Below are 22,594 nucleotides of genomic sequence, written 5' to 3' on the forward strand. Positions count from 1 at the left end.
GAAATATTTAGGGTTTCCACAAATAGTGGTTTCCCTTTCAAATATAACATAAAATCGAACAATATAGAAGATTTTTCGGTTCGATCTCCATAAAACAGAAAGAAAAACTAGGGTTTTCAATAAAAATCATAAAACAACTCCAAAATTGAAGAGTAATACACACCATCATTCGATTTCCATCCAAACAACAGAAAAAAAATACTGAAAAAGAGTCGACGTGTTGAACTTCTTCGAATAATGTTAAACGAAATGAGTCAAACTTTGCTTCTTCTTCGACGAAAAGTGTAAAGAGCATTAGATCGATGTTAGTTTTAAGCAAAAAATGTTTAAATCGATCGAAGTTAGCACCGTGCGGTGAAATCGCCCTAAATTGACACAAAGAACAACGATAAAGGAGAGCGAAAGTAAGGGGCGCAAATGACCTAAAATAACATAGTCTATATACCTACCAATACTATAGTGTTATAAGTTTGGCCTAAATATTTCCTTTCACTATAGTGTATGAAGTAGGCCAAACAGTACTGAATCATCTTAAAACAACCATTTTGGTGTTTCAAATTTTGAACCTTTTTTCAAAAATATTTTACAACGGTTGAAAACAAAACAAAATTCTACAACACATACTTTGGACGACTTTTGGACTATTATAGCGGACTGCGACAAAAACACCAAAAACATTCTAGATAAAGAAATCGTTCTACGAAAATCCAAGCAAACCGGAATCACGTGGCACTCAGTAAACGAAGTTTGTACAACATGAGCAGCATCGGCATTAAAATGATGGTGTACTTTAAATTTCCGGAAAAAAAACATGATGGTGTACTTTAGAGACTCCTAATATTAGCCGTTTGATCAAGAGACATCGTCATCCAATGGCCCAAAGGGTGCGCTAGCATCAAGATGGATTTGCTCAAACATATACCATCATATCCTCGGATGAGATGGGCGCTTGCCACACTGGATTGCCTCTCCATTGATGACACGTACAACCCTATTGGCGAACCCAAAACCCTAGATCGATCTAACCACAAAGAAAACCCTAAAAACTTATTTCTACCCAGCAACTCAATCTTCACGTCCAGCCGCAGTTAGCCCCATTACAGTTCAGACCGGTACCCTCTCTCCCTCTCTCTCTATATATATATTATATAAATTTGTAAACAAATTTGATGGTTGATTATTGAATCTGTGAATATACAGAGAGACGCGAAGATGAGTCGAGGCACAGGAGTGGGAGCCAAGGGGAAGAAGAAGGGAGTGACGTTCGTGATCGACTGTGCGAAGCCGGTGGAGGACAAGATCATGGACATTGCTTCACTCGAAAAATTCCTCCAAGAGAGAATCAAGGTCAGCGGCAAAGCCGGTGCGCTCGGCGATGTCATCTCCCTCACCCGCGACAAGAGCAAGATCACCGTCACCTCCGACGCCAGCTTCTCCAAACGGTAATCATCGATTCATATGTAACTATACACACATATATGATCATTGAGACCCTGTTTGGTATATGGGAAAGTTAGATCTGGGGTGTTTGTGGTTCTTAAAAACTGTGTTTTCCGTGGTATATTCTCTTAACAACAAGTTTTGGCATTGAATAAAAATGGGTCCATCTCAAAAAAAATGAAATCAGAGTTCAATAATAATGGAAAATTGACCGTGCCTTGTGAAATTGCACTGCAAAATTCTATTTTAAGCTATTTTTTTCGACGCTTGCATAGTTAGATGAGAGAATTTGGATTTGAACTTGTTGTATGACATCGTTTGATTATTGGGTTTCTTTTGTGATTGTTACAATTTTTTAGCTTGACTACAACAGAAGTAAGAATGCAGTTTTGGTGGTCAATCACTTTCACTTGTTACACCTAAATTTGACTCCTCATATCCGTTATCGGGTTTGAGTGTGCAAGTCCACCACTTGGTGATCATTTAGGTGATGGCATACTTAGCATATCTCAATTCGACTTAATCTCCTTGCAACATCAGGCTTTTGTGCCTGCAATAGTTTCTACATGGCATATTGTAGTTCTACAATGATAAGCATGCTGCTCTATCTTGTGCCTTATATTTTCAAAAGGAGATATTATAATAGTTTAAGGAACGACTATTTGCATTGAGGCTATCCCGTAATCGGCACAAAAAATATATGATTTTTCTTATGATAGTTTAAGGGGAGGCTATTTGCATCGAGGCAATGTAGGTGCAATTTCTCACACCCGAGCACTTAAAGAAATAAATCGGAAAGAAATACGCGAAATATAGAGGAGACAACCGACAATTTTGAAGAGAGGAACAATGATGGGAATTCGATGTCTTTCCATTCTCATTCATGCTCTATTTATAAGCTTTTTTCAGAGAATTACATGGAGCCTTTTTCCGGCATTTTTTTCCAGACGTGGGTATTTATGCATACTGATCGTGTGCTTATTTCTTTTATGACGGGCATTATGGGCTTGTGGGCTTGCCGTGATTGGGCTGACTATTTTCATGTCAAGCAGAGTTTCCTTTGCCAATCGGGCCGACTTGTCATGTGGTTTTCGTTATTGGGCTCCCAATCGGTAATGGGCCTCTGGGTGGTTTTAGTTTGCAATGGATTGTACTTTACTGCCACGTGGTATGTTGCGGTTGGTGGGGATTTTTCCTCCGCAGGCAATCCCATAATCGGCTCAAAAAATAAATGATTTTGCTTATGATAGTTTAAGGAGAGGCTATTTGCATTTAGGCGATCCCATAATTGGCTAAAAAACTATACTCCGATTTTGCGGCTTGTATTTGTATTCTACCATATATACATGACTATGTCAAGAAACGGGAGATGAGTTGGTGTCTCAGGATTGGAGTGAAGTAACCATTATTTGCTGATAACAGAGATTGTTTTTGAAGCTTTTATATTTTCAGCTTCTCTTTAAGATATTGGTCTTCAATCCACCTTGGTAATTTTTCGCTATTTGATATTCGCTCTCTCTAATCTAATCGAATTTTTGATGATCATTGTAGGCTTGGCTTTGCCACCATCTTTCTCTTTCTCGCTTAATTTATTATGGCATTGTATGCCCACAAAAATCTCGTTGGTTACTTTTTTTTTTTTTTTTGTTTCTCTTCCCCATTATAGGTATCTCAAGTATTTGACCAAGAAATTCTTGAAGAAGCACAATGTGAGGGATTGGCTTCTACATGGCATATTGTGGTTCTACAATAATAAACATGCTACTCTATCTTGTGCCTAATATTTTCAAAAGGAGATATTATAATAGTTTATGGAACGGCTATTTGCATTGAGGCTATCCCTTAATCGGCACAAAAATATATGATTTTTCTTATGATAGTTTATGGAGAGGCTATTTGCATCGAGGCAATTCCATAATCGGCTCAAAAAATATATGATTTTGCTTATGATAGTTTAAGGAGAGGCTATTTGCATTGAGGCGATCCCATAATCGGCTAAAAAAATATTCGATTTTACTGCTTGTATTTGTATTCCGCCTATATACATGACTATATCAAGAAACGGGAGATGAGTTGGTGTCTCAGGATTGGAGTGAAGTAACCATTATTTGCTCATAACATAGATTGTTTTTGAAGCTTTTATAATTTCAGCTTCTCTTTAAGATATTGGTCTTCAATCCACCTTGGTAATTTTTTGCTATTTGATATTCGCTCTCTCTAATCTAATCGAATTTTTGATGATCATTGTAGGCTTGGCTTTGCCACCATCTTTCTCTTTCTTAATTTATTATACCATTTTATGCCCACAAAAATCTAGATCTCGTTGGTTACCTTTTCTTTTCCTTTTTTTTTTGCTTCCCCATTATAGGTATCTCAAGTATTTGACGAAGAAATTTTTGAAGAAGCACAATGTGAGGGATTGGCTTCGGGTGATTTCTTCCAACAAGGACCGAAACGTTTACGAACTACGGTACTTCAACATTGCTGAGAATGAAGGGGAGGATGAAGATTGAAGACCCAGTTCAACATTGCTGAGAATGAAGGGGAGGATGAAGATTGAAGACCCAGTTCAGTATTTCCTCAACGTATCTGTTTTTGCCTGGCTTAACTGTTTTAGAGCTCCTTTGTCTTTTTTTATCCATCTGATCTATCAATGTGGTGAAGTTTTGAAATTTTGTTTCTGATAACGGGATATCTGGCATTCGTATTATTAGAGATGGCATATGCTAGAGAGATGTTTTTCTAGAATTTGATTATTGCTGATCTTTATATATCATCACATATTGATTAAAGTGCATGTGCTTTCTTGAAATTTTGTTTCTGATAACAGTTTTGTTGGTCGGGCTTGTTTAGCATTTTATGTGTTTCTCCATTTACTGAAATGAACATCATATGTCGTAAAATTTGATACGAAGAGGCCGTGCAACAGGAACTGGCCCTGTAATGTTATTACAGGGTTCAAAAACTTTATGAACTCTGCATTTCCATATATACATATAGTTGCTCTGGCCTCCATTACATGTTATTGAACTATTGAAGATCATGCGTGCGGTGCTGTTACATTACCGTGAATAGATTAAAACTTTGTGCTGATGTTCATATTCTTCATGTTTGTTTTGTTATCTTGTATTGACTACTGATTGGTATGCATCTTGTTAATTGCCTGCTTGGAGAAAATGCATAACTTCCGACAGCCATTGCTTCTCCTCTCTCTCAACTAATTGAACAAAAGCGAAATGATATGAACAGTGTAATTCAATTTAAGTTGCTAGATTAAATACTGTTGTAGGTAATTTAGATAAGTAGGTGTAGGCTTTTGAATTATTCTGCATAAAGGCTTCCTTTATGCGTGTGTGAGTTGAGTCTGCCAAGACTTGGAGGGTGGGCAATGGCAGCTGTTTCAGGAAGTGAAATGGCTAAAAACTTAGGCTATGGAAATAAAAGAAAGGATAACATTAGTTGGGAAAAGAAAAGATAGTATTAATTTTTTTGTTGTATTTGGTTGATTAATGAAGGGAAAGAAAGGAAATAATAGTAATCATGTTTGGGGAAAGAAAGCAAAGGAAATTATTGAATTTACAATCATACGCATTTCCATAGAGTTTTATTATTAATTTTTTTAAAATTTTTAAAATTTTTTATTTTTTTATTTATTATTATTATTATTATTATTTTCATAATTGGTGTTTGTATAAAAAAAAAAAAAAACATAATATTTACAGGCGCACAGAGAGCATATCCTCATAAAAGAATTGAAAAATCAATTCTGATAATGAAAAAATTCAAATCAAAGAAAATCAATAAAATTACTATCTATATAGATTTTGAATAGCAACATTGTAGATATCAAAAATTTAAAATAAGATTTGTCTAGCAGCATCTTGAGGTAGTCTAAATAAATAACCACGCAACTTGCCATTTCTTTCTTGCCAAATGCCTCACAATGCAGCCACAAAAATTGAATAAAACATCTTATTGGTCTGTTGAGAGAACCAGTACAGCAAGTCTTCTAATGTGGAAAATAAAGAAATATCAAAATTCCAGCTCATAATATACACAATCCATTGGAAACTATTTGCATAAGAACACTTGCATAAGAACACCCAACAAAAAGATGGTCTTTGGTATCACACTCATGTAGACATAAAGAACACCTTAAAGCTAATTGAACCTTCCTCCTCTGAATATTTACCATTGTAGGAAGCCTATCTTGAAACAGAAAAACACTAAACAGAGACCATCTAAGCCGAGATTTTCCCCAACAAACTTTAAACCAATCCACCTCTGGATGGTTTATTCTGCAACTTTCCCAAGCTGATTTGAAAGTAAAAGGACCTCCATCCCACATAAGGTGATCTGCTCTTGCATGAATAATCAAAGTCTGAACATAATCCTTAATTGGCCGGAACATAATGTCTTGTAAAAGCTTCAAATTCCATTCACCATTGTCCAAAAGAGTAGATAAAGGAGTATCCCAAGTAAACCCCAGCCTTCTAACAATTCTATGACCAAATTTTTGAATCAATGTTTGGCCTTCACATTAAGGGTCTATCAAAATCTTAAAACATTATGTTCACTAAAAATAATGTGCACAAAGTTTTTTTTTTTTTAAATAAGGATAAATTTTGTATTAATAAAGTTTCACTAAAAATATTATTCTTTCTTTCCATTTCCTCCCAAAAATGGGAGGATAACAAAAGCTACTATTATGCCTAATTTTTTTTTTCCTAATTGGTACTCACACACACGTCTCTTCTGAGACTTTAACCCCTGACCCCCCTTTGGGAGGTAAGAGCTGATACATTTAACCCACTAACCCGTTGGTACTATTATACCTAATTATATCCCTCTAAATCTTTCTTTTTCTTTTTCCTTTCATTTCCATCCATTATTTCTTATCCAACACATTTTTTCTTTTTCTTCTATTTCCATTTTTTTTTTTTTTTCCTTCCATTTCCATTTTTTGTTTAGAGATTTGTGAAATGGAGGTAGTTTTTTCACTGCCAGGGAAAACAATATAAAAAATGTAATGACCCGGTCATTTGACTCCCTTTCATTTTTCTGAAATTTTACGGATAAATTTTTTCCGTTTAATTTTCTTTTCTGAGTTCTGTTTCTTGTCACATAGTGTCGTCTCGAGTGCTTGGAATTGGTTTCTGAGACTCTTTCATGCGGATTGACAATTTCCTTTGAGTACCGAGTCATTTCCACATTTTCACTTTTCGGACACTATTCATTTTTTGTCCTTTTCCCTATTTCGTCCTTTTCCCTATTCTGTCTTTTCCCCGTTTGTCACTTTGTTGGCATAACCTCACTTTTCGTGCTTGGAGTTAGTTTCTGACTTCACGTGTCTTCATTCGAAGTGATTTCCACGAAATAAATATCTTTACTTTTGTGAGAAAGTACTCTAGTTACTCCCGGTGTCCATAGGGGCATGGATGTATAGTTCTTAGGAATTATTTTCTTTTCTTAGGGTGTTTTTCATAAATATCTTTTGAAGATATTTTATTTTAGGGGTATCTAAGAAAATATTTTTGGAAAACATTTTCATTTTGGGTCATTAGTGTAGTTAACCCTTTTTGTAGGGGCCATTGTGCAATTAAAGAAAGTTATTGCAAAATATCCCGTCCGGAACCTGGATCCTCGTACGGGATTCATTTTCACATTTCGTCGAGTCGTGTACTCTTAGAATTCCGTTCTGATCATTTTTCTCCAGTTTTAGAGTTTTTGGACCCGGTTGCCGCCGAACTTGTTTGGGGCATATCTCTCTGCTCGGGACTCGGTTTTCGATGCCGTTTATTTCGTTGTTCATCTTTTCTCATTTTGAATCTTTTTTCGTTCACAGAGTTTTGCCGTTTGAGCGCGTTTGCTCAAATTTCATTTTTTCGGACCTGGCGAAGCCCTTTCGAGGCACTTTTTGAGATTTTTCTATAAATAGGGTACATAAAGAAGAAAAGTCAGATTTTCTTCTCTCTCTCCTCTCTCTTGGCCGGCAGCCATGGCTGCCAAGGGGCTGCCATGCTTCTTCTTTATTTTTCGTCCACTTCCCTCGAGTGAAACATCGTAGTGCCTTAACGTTTAATGCTTGTCTTGATGACGCGCATTTTTCACCCTTATTAGAAGCCATTTCTGATCATTTCTTGAGTTCGGTTTTGAAGTCAAGTTGTGATTTTCATGGGGCTTCGTTCGGATTCTTGTTCACCGTGTTGTCCCCGGTAAAACCCTTTGGTATCATCGGATTCGGAGCACTTTTATTTCGGTGGGCCTTTGAGGTTTTCATCTCAAATTGAGGTAGGGGGTGTTATATTTTATTTTATTGTTATATTGCACATTTGTGATGCATATACAACTTGTTTACATGCTTTGATATCGAATCTAGAGATTTTATTTATTTATTTTCTTGTATGAGATTTGATTTTCCCGGTTACTCATAGCTTGGTTTAAATATGTAGCGTGATATTATATTATCCCTTGATATGGTCATTGACATATATTAAATTGAGATTATTTGAATAAGTATTAAAATTTTTATTTAATATTTATTTTAAGTGAAAGATTAATTCATGTGGCCTTAACTAGTTTAAAATCAATGTGTGTTAGCATATTATATTAGGCCCTAGCATGCTCTTCAACATAGATTAAATTGAGAAAAATCGGAGACATTTTGAAATCTAGTAATATTTAATTAATTTGATTAATTAATTTATTCCGAGTGTACTATTCACTCAATGGGATTTCCGACTTGATATTCTTGATGTGCATGCCATGTACTCCCACATATATTAAATCTAGAATATTTGATTAAGTTTTGAAACTTTTCATTTATTATTATCTAGTATTAAGATTAAATACTCATGGCCGTATCTTGCACGGAATATACTCGTATCGTGTCTTTAAATCTAGTCTTGACATATTATATAACACATATTAATTTGAGATCATTTAGATAAGTTTCAAATCTAGAGATTTTAATTAAGTGAGTTAATTAAAATCCATTTAATGGTCCCTTGTACTTGATTAAGTTTCTAACCTTGTATTCATGATTTTCTTGACAAGTTCCTTCACGTATATCAAATTGAGAATAATCGGATAAGTTTTGAAACTTATATTTAATTATTTCTTTTGTATGGGACTTAATTCACATGGTCGTATATTGTATGAAATGAAATGGCAACTTGACATTAGACTTGGCCTTGACATGATCCTTGACTTGTATTGTAATCTTGACAATTTAATCCCTTAAGTAGATTAAATTTCCTTATATGCGTCCATCGCGTTAATCATGCTTTGATATTGAAATCTTGTTAAACTTGTGAATTGTACTTGTATTTCATAAACTTGTACCTTTTTTTATCAAGTATCATGACTCTTTGTATCTTGGTTTCATTAATGTACTTAATGAACATGCTTATTTGTCTTGGAATGGTTTGACTACACATGTGTTGCTTAGTAGGTAATAATCATGTATCTTATACTTGTGGTATATGTACTTCAATGGACTTCTTATGCTATATATCTTGGTTCTAATATATATAGATGCATACTGCGATTTCTTGACATTTCACATGCCATGATAGTTGATGAACTTAGGGCATGACTTGTGTGTTCCAAAATCTTGGTTGTGCATGAAACGTGGTTAATTCATTTCTTGTATTTTGATACAATCTTGGTTGCACAACTTGTTGATTTTGGGACTTGGGATATCAATCAAGAATTGACATGGCTAGGACTTGGTTCTAGTACGGGAGATGACCCTCTACAACTATAGTGCGCACTAGGGGAAAGGTACCCATGGGTTAGCAACCCTAAAGTGATCTCAAGAGTACGGTTTTAATCCGGGCGATATCCGAGTTTCCACATTGGTTGATTTCACTCTTTAAATTTCAAGTTGCTATGCCTTGAAGACTTAAACTTATTGTGTTATGTGAAATGCTCTAATCTTATAAATTGCATAGATTTTATGCCTTGTCCTTACATAAATTTTATGTCTTGTCTTTGCATAGATATTATGCCTTGTTCTTGATTTCATGTGTAACCTCCTTTCGTGTTATATGAGATATTCCATCCTTGTTTAATTGCATAGATCTTATGCCTTGTCCTTGATTTCAAGTATACTTCTCGTCGTGTTAATTATCCCAAACCTGATTCATTGCATATATGTTTGTATATCATGATTCTTGTTAACATTGTTCTAAGGTAGCTTAGGATGCTCCCTGAGTCTAACCTTTGACATAAACATTAGGTGACATAACCCTTTTGAACTATTACTTGTCAGTCTAAAAATCTCTAAAGATATCGAGTCGATGCATGCTCATTCTCTACGAGTAAACTTGTTTACTCACCCCGAAGTTACTGGGGGATTTGTTCAGGTATGAAGACTTGGTTCGTGATGCTTAGCATTCATTGGGATGTCTTGTATCTTCAAGTTTCCATTTCATGCAAGTGTTAGCATGAGATGTCATTTGGTAGCCTTAGGTATCAAAATTGTATTCTTTGATTCCATTTGTGTAATATGTACATAAGTACACTCTTTTCATTATATTCAACATATATAACATGAGGCCAAGGGCCAAGCATGTCCATATTTGCACTTGTACCCATTTGGAGCCATATTTTGCTCTGAAATGTATATTTTATCAACTTTGAGGTTTGGCATGTTAAATCTTGTAAATGTGATGTAATAAGGCCATAGGCCATTGTAACATGTTTAAAATACCATATTACATTTGCGTGTATGTTCACATCATCACACATTAGCTTATAATGCAAATTGATTATGCCATAGGGGGATTCAAATGAGACTTGGGATCCTTTCTTCATTTTTTTGTGCATGACAGGTTCATATGCACATTTTTGAGCCATTTTAGTCGACCGAAATGCCAGTTCAGTCGACTGATTCCTTTTATGGTTTCATTTGAACAGTAAAAGTTCCATTCTAGTAGCCATTTTCACTATCGAGGCCCATTTCGGTCGACCGGTTCTCTACTTCGGTTGACCGAAGCTCCTTTTAACTTCCCTTCTTTCTTGACTCATTTCGGCAGACCTATACTCCATTTCGGTCGACCAAAATGGAGCTGCCTTGTGGGTCTTGTTTGGTTTGTTACCCAGACAGGTTAACCGTGTTTCATTCGTTCCCACTTGATCTCGTTGATCTTGTTCAAGCCATTTAATGGCGTGCATGGTCTAGATTGAACTAGACTTTGTTCCCTTGGTTGTCATTGGTACCATAGGGTGCCATTTAACCTTTTTATCCCAGTCTCTACTTCTGGTTATTTCCTTGAGTTCCGTGACTTCATGGAAGGTCACATTGCGTCTGAGAGATGATCTATATCACTTAAGGCTTTGGTTTATCTTTTGCTTCCGCACATTCTTTCCTTGGGTTCCGTGACCTCATGGAGGGTCATCCTAGGGTCTTAGAGGTGTTTGGTGCCTTGGAAGACCATCGTTTTGTTTCTTGCTTCTGCATCTGGATCCGTTATCGGGTCAATCCTTGGTTCATCACTGTTGCTCCGTGTTGAATTAAAACCCGGGTCACGACAAAAAAGAAGGCCCAGGTCAGTGCAGCCTTCAAAACACATCCATTTATTAATGTCTCCAACCTTTTGACTATCATTTTCCGATTGCATTCCACACTTGGTTATGATTGTTTTGTTAATATAGCTGGTTTGGCAACAACTACTGCTTTGTGGTTTTTGGCTTTGGACAGTGAATTCTAAAATGACCTTTTTTTTTAGTTAACTATTTAATTTTTCAAACTTGCAATACTTTTTTACCAAACATATTTTTATATTTTTGCTTTTAAAAATCTTGCAACAAATATAGGTCATTAAACATGCTTGAACAATGCTTCTGTTATGGATCAAAGCGAAAATGGTTGTGAAACTATCCTTGAAGTTTGTACTTTTATAACATAAAACAAAAGGGCATATTTACTGTCAAAAGACTCGAAAACAGTATCAATATCTTGTCAACGGTAGCCTTGGTAGGAAAGATTTATGACCAGCGTTACCTTGACAACAGTGAGTCTTTAATGGAGAGTCTCACACTTGTTAAAAAGAAAAAGGGCCAGATTGGAGGCCTGTTTAGTAAAAAATTAGTCCATGGTTTTAGAAAATTGCCAATGAAACAATTTTTTATATGAAAAACGATGAAGTCCTAAAGTCCTACATGTATACTTTCAATTCTATCAAAACAAAAAATTATTTTCTGAAATCTGGACTAAAACAAAACCCTAGAATTCTACCTTTCCTAATCACATAACACACAGTTAGAGCGAGCAGTACCTTCTTGTAACTCGGGCTCAATTTAAATGTCAATGGCAAATTATCCTCTAACCGTGAAGTTATTGCATTGGGATCAAAATACGTTATTCTAATTAGTATAATTTCATATAAATCTGGTGTTATATATAAAGTGAGAAGCTAAAAAATTAAAAAAATTACACATATACATATTAGTAAAGAAACACGTGTGATATTGGTGAGTAAAACAATAAATCTTAATAGGTAAGTAACAATCAATCAATTTAAATATCAGCATTGTAATTAAAATAAAAAAAATAAAAAATAAAAAATAAAAAATAAAACAACTATTGATTTATTAATAGACATTCATAAATTCAATGGAACAATGAGAATATTTCTTATCTTTGAGAACCTCATAAAAGAAGAAAAAGAAATTTCACAATATTTTTTTTTTGTTGGTAGCAGACCTAGGCAACTGTCAATAACATTTCCGTTATATTAAATGATAAGTGTTTAAATGTTGCACATTTTAGCACATAAGATAGGATAGTTTAGTTCCTTCATCTATCTTTTTTTTCCCGTCTTAGTTCTAATTTGCATTTTTGTTTATTTCAAATCAATAAGGTTCAAACAGGCTAAAAATAGTCTATTAAAGCTTTTTTGTAGTCAAGCAGAAAATCCGGAAAAAGTTCGAAAAGTTGCCTTTGATCATTCACGATCGATCGCAGCATTCCACGATTGATTGCAGGCTACATCATTGTTCACAGCCACGTCAGCAATTGGATAGGGCTGCCACGTCATCGTTTGTTCAATTCACGATCAATGGCATACTACTGCGATCATTCGCAATGCCACGTCAGCGCCAACTTAGCGGATAAGACAGCTAGTTGTCAAGATGAGACTGCCACGTCAGTTACAATCGATCGCAGATAATCACGACTGATCGCAAAATCCTACGATCAATCGTGATTGGCCTGGCAGTGAGCTGTTTTATTCCTGACTTCGCCCGAACTTCACCTACCAAATAGTTGTGAGATTGAATCAATTTGGGGCTTGTTTCTGACCCGTTTTGGCACTCTAAGGAGCTTGTATAAAAGGGGGATTGAAACACTTTTGTAAAGGATCTTTAATTTTTACATTGTAACTTTTATATTTTCATTAGTTTTTCTTTCTAGTAAAGTTAGAGATTAGGGTTAGAAGAAAAGAGAAGAGTAGAGGCATCAAGAACACATCTCAAGATCTACACATTCTCTCTCTAGAATTCAACAAAGAAGAAGAGGAAAAAGATGAAGCCTTGTTTGGGGATTGCCCTTGAGGGTTCCATGACCACATCCACCTTCTTCATGATTGGCTAAACTTCTCATTGGGGCTTGGATGGGCCCTAAGCTTTGTAATCTAAACCCTTATCTTTCATCTTTTCGGGGAATTTATATCTTGTGATTAATGCTATAGCCTTGTGTATAAAATGAATCTTGGGTTCTCCTTTGATTTCTATCATTTAATTCTTCCTATTGATTATTTACGTGATTACATGTTGTCTTATGTGTGATTATTTTGGAATTGATCTCTACACTATATTTTTTATGTTGGTTACATATCTATGTGCGATTAATTGAGGATTTAGTGATGGCTATGCATGGTTTTCATTGAATGGATTTGTCAATTAATTTGATGGATTATGCTCAGGCATGATAGGTTGTGCAACACATTAGTTTATTTGTTGTTAGGTAGACAATCTATGTTTGAATTTGATATTCCATGGCTTATTATTGCAAATTCCATGATTCTCTAGATTAATGTGTGCTATAATTGTCAGTAATTTGATAGGTCATGCTTAGACTTGATGAGTTGTGCTACACTTAGTTTACCTGTTGGTTAGGTAGAAAATTTATACTTGAATTGATGGTTCATTCTTAATATTGCAATTGGTAGTTGCATTTTATTCACAAGAAAGTTTTCCCCAATTAGTTGAATGTATGTGGATTAGTGAATGAGTTTAGTGGTGATTCTAATCCCATAAGCCTGTCTTCTCATCTCTTAAACCTCTAACTCACTTTAGCTTAATTTAATTGCATTTATGTTAATTCAACTTTAGAGTAATCAACCAAACCCATTCTTGCAATCTTATGATACATTAGATTCGAGTTAAATTTCAATTAACTACGTGTTTAATCCCTGCGGACGATCCATACTCGCTATACTTCATTAGTAGTAGTAGTGGTTTTATAAATGTAAATTTGACTTTCAAAGCTTCCTAAACCACAATCATATTTTGACCTTGTGAAGCGAACTCGTAAATTCGCACCCTCGCGGGGCGTTGTCAAATTTTGGCGTCGTTGCCTGGGATTAACGGTGTTACTTGGAATCAAATTAGGAATTAATACTCAATTGATTGCTTGTCTTTACTTTCTTTTTTATTTTTTCTCACTTATTACTTGTGCAATTAGGTACTTGAAGGCAAGGAAAGCAAGCATTGGAACTCGACATCGTTGCTTGGGGCCTTTGTGAGCGTGTCTTGAACTTCTTTTATCTTAATTATGCATCGGTCCTTGTCGAGGCCTTTACTTTAAATGTTGTAAGCATGGGTCCTTGTCGTGGCCATTACTTTATTGCATTGATATAACATGGAAGTATGGGAACATCGTATGTGGAGGTTGTGAATTGTGTGACGGCCCTAGTTTTACAAACCCTGTGCATCATGTGATAACTCGAAAACAAATCCAAAATGCGGAAGCAAAAGAAAGAACAGATGTACGTTATCCCTAAGACACCAAAATGACTACCCATAAAGCCATGGAACTCAAATGAGTCAAGTGCGGAAGCTAGGGTTTCAAACCCAACAAGAAATGAACCAAAGGTAAACTAGTCATTTCAAATAGAAATGGATGCTATAAAGCATGCCATTGGAAAGACAACGAAAATTGAATAAAGTTAGGCTTAAGAATCGCTTGATTCGGAGTTTGGACGAAGGAGATATGGTCATTTGAAAACAGAGCATCAAGGCTACCAAAGGGGGGCACGATGGGCGCCCATAGCGCACGCCACGCGTACGCACACCTAGTGCCCTTGACAGCAGCCACAAGGGGCTTGTACTGATTTTTTGGTTTCAAATAGAGCAAAGAAGGAAGAAGGAAGAAGAGGGGCAGGGGTGGCAGCTATGGGAGGAGAGGACAAAAATCTGATATTTCTCTCTCCTACCCCTTATTTATAGAATCCCAAAAAGTGCCCCAAACGGGTCCCGCGCAGCCCCGAAAAGTGAAAACTGTCCCGACGCTCTCAAATGGGATAAGTCTATGAACAAAAAAGCACCATCATGACAAAAAAAAGAGCAATGAAAGAAACGACGTCAAAAACTGAGTCTCGTGCAGAAAGATATACCTCAAGCAAGTTCGGTGGCAACCGGGGCCAAAAACCCTAAAACTGGAGTAAACGACCGGAAGACAATTCTAAGAGTACACGACTTAACAAAATGTGAAAATAAATCCCATACGATGATCCGAGCCCGAAAGAGACACCTTCCAGTTAACTTTCGTTAATTGCACAAAGGCCCCTACACAAAAGGATACCTACATAAGTGATCCCAAATGAAAATATATTCCAAAAGATAATTTCTTAAAAGCCCCTATAATGATTCGGTCATTTTCCTTCCTTCCTTTTTCTCAAATTTTACGGATAAATTTTTTCCGTTGAATTTTCTTTTCTGAGTTTGGTTACTCATCACTTAGTGTCATCTTGAGTGCTCGAAAATGGTTTCCGAGACTTTTTTTTTTGGATTGACAACTTCCTTTAAGGACCGAGTCATTTTCACATTTTCATTTTTTTTGACACTATTCACTTTTCATCCTTTTTCCGTTTGTCACTTTGTTGGCACAACCTCACTTTCCGTGTTCGAAGTCGAGTTTTGATTTCACGAGTTTTCATTCTAGTTGATTTCCTCGAAATGCGTAGCTTTATTTTTGGAGAAAAGCTCGCCGGTTGTTTCTTTCTCCCGTAGGGGCGTGGATGAAAGGATTATTCAGAAACATTGATGTTTCTTGGGGTGTTTTTCATAAATATCTTTTCGAGATATTTTGATTAGGGGTTTTTAAGAAAATATCTTTTGGAAGATATTTTCATTCTGGGCCAGTTTTGCATTTATCCTTTTTTGGAGGGGCCATTGTGCAATTAACGAAAGTTATTGTAAAATGCCTCGTTTTGAGCCTGGATCCTCATACGAAATTTATTTTCACATTTCGTCGAGTCACGTACTCTTAGAATTTCCTTCTGGTCGTTTTTCCCAGTTTTAGGGTTTTCGGCTCGGTTGCCGCCAAACTTATTCGGTGCATATCTTCCTGCACGGGACTCGGTTTTCGATACCGTCTCTTCCGTTGTTCATTTTTTTTTTCATTTCAGTTTTTTTTTCATTCACGGTGTTTTACCGTTTGAGCGCGTCTGCGCAAATTCCACTTTTCCGGATCCAACGGGGCCTTTTTGGGGCACTTTTAGGGTTTTACTATAAATAGGGGTTATAAAATTAAAAAGTCATCTTCCTCCTCTTCTCACACTACTGCAGTCATTCTTCTCTCAAATTGACCTTCTTCCCCTTCGTAAAATGCCGTAGTACCTTAGTGTTTATCGTAGGCCTTGGTAATGCGCTCATTTCCCCCTAATTAGAAGTCGATTCCGATCATTTTTGAGTTTGGGTTTTAAGTTCGGGTTTGGATTTTCATGGTGCCTCAAGGGTTAAAGTTGCTTCCCTCGTAGTCCCCGACATAACCTATAAGTATCGTCGAATTCGGAGCGGTTTTCTTTCGGTGGGGATTTGTGATTTCATCACAAAATGAGGTAGCGAATGTTTTAGGATTATATATATGTGTTGTATTGAGTACTTGCCATGCTTATACAACTTGTTTGTATGTCTTTGTATTAAATTTAGAAATTTAATTTAATTATTTCTTTGTATAAGATTTAATTCACATGGATGTATATAGCTTAAAATTAAATTTTGGCATGCTATTAAATTAGGCCTTGATATGTTCATTAACATATATTAAATTGGGATTATTTAAATAAGTATTGAAACTTTTATTTAGTTATTTTCTTGAATGAAAATTTAATTCACATAGTTGTAACTTGTATGGAATTAACTTGTAATGTGATATTAAAATAGGCCTTGGTATGTATTTTAACTTATGTTAATTTGAGAGCAATTGAAGTTGTTTAAAAATATAGAGAAAATTAATTAATTAATTTTATTTTAAGTATTCTACTCACTTAATTGGATTTTAAACTTGATATTGTTGATGAACTTGGTATGTTCTATCATATATATTAAATAGAGAATATTTGGATAAGTTTTGAAAACTTTATTTATTTATTTTTCTTGGCATTGAGTTTAATTTATGTAGTTGTAACTAGTGTATAATTAACTTGTACTGTGGTTTTAAATTAGGCCTTGATATGTTCTTTAACATACTTTAAATTGTGAATAATTGAATGAGTTTTGAATACTTTATTTAATTATTATCTTGTATGAAATTTAATTCACCTAATGATGCCTAGTGTAGAATTAACTTGTATTATGAAATTAAAATAGGCATTGATATGACCTTTGACATATTTGATTTGTAGAATTTTTGAAGTTACTTTGTAATCTTGAGAATTTAATTATTTAAGTTAATTAAATTCCCTTTTATGCTTCCATTGAGGTAATTAGGCATTGATATTGTATACTTGCTTAATTTGTAATTTGGAACTTGTTATATGATTACACGATAGTATTCTATGATTTGAAGTTATGATTTAACTTGTAAGTATTCACATTTTACTTATATGATATTTAATATGCCATTGTAGCTTGAATGCCTAAGGCATGACTTGTATGTATTCCATGACTTGGTTGTGCATGGTAATTGATTTTGTGCATTGTGTATATGTGATATACTTGTTGCACGACTTAATGATTGATGAGCACTGAAAAGTGCGTATTTAAACCCCTTAAGTTTAGGCATTCTAGTACCTTTATCTATCTTACTTTACCGTTTTAGATTGATTTCGTATTATTTCCATTTTCAGGCACTTATCCCAAAAATAAGCTAACTCATCCAAATAAGAGCTTAATTGAAGCAATTCTGGGATTGAACAAAGAAAGGAACAAAGTGGAGAAAGAAAGAAGCAAAATGAAGCAAAGCAGCAAGTTCGATCGATCCAAGTCCAAGGTTCGATCGATTGAATATTGATCGATCTCAGCACTTCAAGATAGATCCAAGCCTTGACCCAAAGCACTTAAGTCCAAAAGTTCAATCGATCCAACATCATTCTTCGATCGATCGAACACCTTTGTCCTTATCCAAATGATTGATCCTATCCACAGCTGTACCACCCACCAACCACTTTTGTCCTTTTCCCACAAATATCTCGGATTTGTCTTCTTCCAAAAAGCTCAGCCAGTTGGATCGATCCAGCCTAAGTTCGATCGATCTCACTTACTTTCAATCGATCTCACTTCCTTTCGATCGATCGAACTTCCTCTAGTACGAAAAAGTTAAAATTCCATCCCATTGAAAGTTGCCCTTTATTCAATCATTAGGGAATATTGTGTGCACGACCCCAGCTCATTTTGGGTGTCATTTTGACCTACCTATATAAGGATAAGGATTGCTTTTTCAAAGGGGAGCCAATTTTATTTTTGATATCATCTCTTGGAGAGGAAGTTTAGAGGAGGAGGAGGCTAAAGACACCATTGGAGATCTTCATCAACAAGGAGCAAACCTCTTCCATGGAGATAGCCCTTGAGGGTTGGAGCATCCTCACCATGAGTGGCTAGACATCCTCTTGGGGCTAGAGTTAGCCCCAAGCATGCTTTCTATATCTTAATCTTGTGTATTATTGAGGCATTAGTGTTATAATTAATGTTTTGACACTTTGATATATATAGATCTTGTTTAATCAATGATTTATGTGGTTTAATGCTTCCAATTAATCATTTCATTCTATCCATATGTCTATGTATGTTAGAATAGATGTTCATGTGCTTATTTCTAGATTTTGTGTTGTTGATACATGTCTATGTGTATTGATACCATAAATTTAGAGGTTGTCAAAACATAGTGCTTAAAGGAATGTTCTTGTGATTCTCTAGATGGTTCATGCTCATATCTTGATGAATTGTGTCTCCTTCTTAGCTAAATTAGTTTAATTTCAATGGCTTAATTGTAGTTTAGTGATAGTATAATATTAGATGGTAAGACAATCCATGCTAGTTGTTTGATGCTCCATACTTTTAAATACAAGTAGCATTTGTCTCTAATCTTGTGATGTATTTAGATTGTGAGCCTAATGAAAAGGACCAATGATTTGCCAGATATGTTATGCTTGTCACATGCTATTTAGACAATATATACTTGATTGCTAGATATATTGTGCTTTTCACATGTTGGTTAGACAATGTATACTTAATTAGTCATCCTTACTTGTTGAATTAACCAAATACACACATACCAATATTACAACACCCTAATTGCCCTCATTAATCACTTGTCAATAATATAGAAATGCATTGCTTGGTGGTGATCTCTAAACCCCAAGACTCTTCTCTCTCTCTCTTACTTAATCTCCATTGCATTCAATTACTTAGTTTAATTTTGTTACTCTTTAATCAACCTACCAACCAATTATTTGATCACTAGACCTACTAACCCTAATAGCGATTCCATAATCAACTCCAACTCCAATCCCTTGGGACGATCCCTACTCGCCCTAGCTATATTTATAGTGAAAGGTAGTAGTGGCTTTTACAAATGTAAAACTTGACCCTCGCCTAAATTGCACATTCTCAAACGTATGGTTGGACGACGGCCATCAATGATTTTTAGAAAGCTTGTATGGACATTGAAATTTGTTGCGGCTAGGGTATGGCTCTAGTACGGGGGATGAGAGTTCCCTTTATATCATATAGTGCGCACTGGGTGGTACCCTGAGGGTTAGTAACCCAAAAACACCAATATAACGGTTTTATTCCAGGTTTCGTGCGCACTAGGTAGTACCTTGCGGCCTAGTAACCCGGAATCACTCACTTAGTCATTAAGACTTTATGTCCTTTGTCTTCCGCCATTGTTTGATTTTACATTTAATTCATAGTTGTAAATGTGGATTACTTTTGACTTGTACTTAGGTGCATGATACTTCATTTCTTGCTTAGTATACTTGGATTTGTATACTTGTACACCTTATATATAAAAAATGCTTAGTATACTTGGACTTGTATACTTATATACCATGTATGTCAACATTACTTAGTATACTTAGAAATGTATATTTAATATATATATATAAAAATATATGTTGCATTTCCATTTCAATATTGCTTAGCATACTTTGTGTGTACACTTATATATATTGAGGATTTACTTTCGAGATAACCTAGTATACTTGTGTCTTGTATACTTGTCTTAAGTGCATTTCAATATTGATTGTATACTTATGTATGTATATTTGTGTATTGATTATCTTGTTGTGTTGTACTGTATGCTCCTATGTTGTTTAAATTGCATGAATGATGTGATTTATGCTAGAAATGATCTAAGGTAGCTTAGCATGCTCCCTGAGTCTCACCTTTGACATAGACGCTAGCTGGCATAACCGTTTGGATTAAAATTCTATCAACTTAATAAGTTTGTAAAATGCTAGGTCTATGCATGCTCATCTCCTATGAGTAGCTTTATGTTACTAACCCACGTAGTACCGTTTGGATTAAAATTACATCAACTTAATAAGTTTGTAAAATGCTAGGTCTATGCATGCTCATCTCCTATGAGTAGCTTTATGTTACTAACCCACGTAGTGGGGACATTTTTCAGGTACATGATTCAAGACTTGGGGCTTTGCATTTGTTTTGGGATGTCTTGTAGACTTGAAGTATTTATTTGATGAAAATGTTAGCATGAAATGCTATTTGTAGCTTTATACGTCAAAACTTGTATATTTGCTTCTAAATATGTAATGAGCATTTAAGTGCGCCATTTGGGATGTATTTGACATGTATGTAATGAGGCCATGGGCCAAGGACTTTCATTTTGTATTCTAAGTACTTTTATTTCTAAGTGATTTTATTGAAAAATAGAAAACCGACATATCTTAACTTCACTACATTTGCATGGGGTGTGGGAAGTGCACTTTAGCACTTCTATAGGGTCTCTTTATTTATGCATAAAGTGTGGTTAAGGGCCAAATGGTCTTTTGAAACCATTTTATAATTTTTAGCTTCAAGTTTCTCTTTTGAAAGCCATTTTTGGCAAAATTTAAGGTTTAATAGGTGATATTTTGTATTTAGTAACCATTGAGGCCGTAGGTCATTGGAACGCGTATAAATATGTATATTACGTTTGTGTGAATGCTCACCTTACGCAAAATATCACATTTGTATGAAATGGATGCTTGTTGGTCTCAAGTTTTTCATTTAAAGCATTTTCTTTGCATTTTGAGATTCGGATGGGTCGTATTTGCATCGGGCATTTTTGGGAGCCGTAGACCATTCCCACGCACTTAAATTCACTATTTACCATTGTGTGTATGATCGTTTTAGCACACAAAACCATTTAGGGTAAAATGAACACTTGGTGCAAAGTTGTTTATTTTTTTCATCGTTTTTGACCTAATCTGATTTAGGAGCATTTAGGAAATTTTTTTTGAAAAATAAATTCCAACTTTGACATAGTCACATAGAAAACGTGATTTTAGGGGGGGAGGGGGTTTTTTCACAACATTTTTCCAGAAAATGCCTTCTCGGTCTCGAAAATCCCGTATAAAATCTGATTTTCTGTGCGCACATGCATTTCTTGATAAAGTCTGTTGTAAGGGCATTTTGGTGATTTCACGTCAAAAATAAAATTTTCTTTCGACATGGTCAGCTTGAAAAAATTATTTTGAGGGGGGTTTCTTCTTCGTGTTTTTCCAAAAAAAGTCGTTTATTGCCTCAAAACGGTACACGAATTTCAGCATTTTGCCCAGGTCACTATTCACTGCTGTCAAAACACTATTCACGGCCGCAGCAATGTCAAAACTTTGTTTTGACTTTTCTCTTCCATCCGGACTCTGAATCAAGTGATTTTTGAGTCTGACTTGATTAATTTTTCGTTGTCTATCTAATGGTGTGCTCGGTGGCACCCAAATCTTGTTTAAAATTACTATTTTGTCCTTAGGGCTAAACTTGTCCGTTTTTAAAACGCTGCTTCTGCTTGTTTTCCTTTTATTTCCATGGCTTCATGAGAAGTCATGATTGTGTCTTAGGAATGATGTACATTTCTAGAGATGTTTCCATGTAAAAAGACCATTTTACCCTTGAGGGCTTATTTGGTCTTTTTCAGATCTTTTTCTTTCGCTTTGTCTTCGTTGAGATCCGTGGCCTCATGGAAGGTCACTTTGGCATCTTAGAGATGCATTGCATCTCCAAAGACTAGTTTTCTATTTTCGCTTCCGCATTCGGATCCGTTATCGGGTCAAACTTCGGTTCATCACATGACGCACTGGCTTGAAAAACTAGGGTCGTCACAACCCCTGAGACAAAATATCTTGAAAATATATTTACAAAAAACACCCTTAGAAGCTTAAATGTTTCTAAAGAAACTTTGCATCCACGCCCCTACGGGTAAAAAAGACAACCAAGAAGATTTTTTACAAAAGTAAAGTTACGCATTTTGAGGAAAACATATGGAATGAAAGCACGTGAAGCCTAAAATCAATTTCGAACTCAAAAAGTGAGGTTATATTAAAGAAAATATCAATAGAAAAAGAAAATTCGTAAAAAAAATGGGAAAAAAGAAGGGAAGAAAAATAACTAAGTCATTACAAATTGATTGTTATGGAGAAGAAGTTGTTGCTATTGTTGGTGTGTTGACTTGTTCTTGTGCATGCATGGTCGAAGGTCACTTCAT

The 22,594-nt window shown here is 35.3% G+C and overlaps 1 protein-coding gene across 3 annotated transcripts; it reads left to right on the forward strand.

Moving 5' to 3' along the window:
- Window positions 1–945: 945 nt before the first annotated feature.
- On the forward strand, window positions 946–4,232 carry LOC132306253 (large ribosomal subunit protein eL22y-like). 3 transcript variants are annotated; one of them, XM_059803578.1, is made up of 4 exons: window positions 946–1,112; window positions 1,201–1,442; window positions 3,107–3,149; window positions 3,809–3,948. In XM_059803578.1, exons 2-4 carry the CDS (start codon window positions 1,213–1,215, stop codon window positions 3,926–3,928), a joined length of 393 nt encoding a protein of 130 aa, XP_059659561.1. In that variant the 5' UTR covers window positions 946–1,112; window positions 1,201–1,212; the 3' UTR covers window positions 3,929–3,948. The 3 variants fall into 3 exon arrangements, with proteins under 3 accessions (XP_059659561.1, XP_059659563.1, XP_059659562.1); XM_059803580.1 differs by lacking the exon at window positions 3,809–3,948 and having other exon boundaries at window positions 947–1,112; window positions 3,107–3,793; XM_059803579.1 differs by lacking the exon at window positions 3,107–3,149 and having other exon boundaries at window positions 952–1,112; window positions 3,809–4,232.
- Window positions 4,233–22,594: the final 18,362 nt, after the last annotated feature.

Source organism: Cornus florida, unplaced genomic scaffold, assembly GCF_030987335.1.
Source record: "Cornus florida cultivar Cherokee Brave unplaced genomic scaffold, ASM3098733v1 CherokeeBrave_3.0.0_Hap2_Chr05, whole genome shotgun sequence".
NCBI classification, from domain to species: domain Eukaryota; kingdom Viridiplantae; phylum Streptophyta; class Magnoliopsida; order Cornales; family Cornaceae; genus Cornus; species Cornus florida.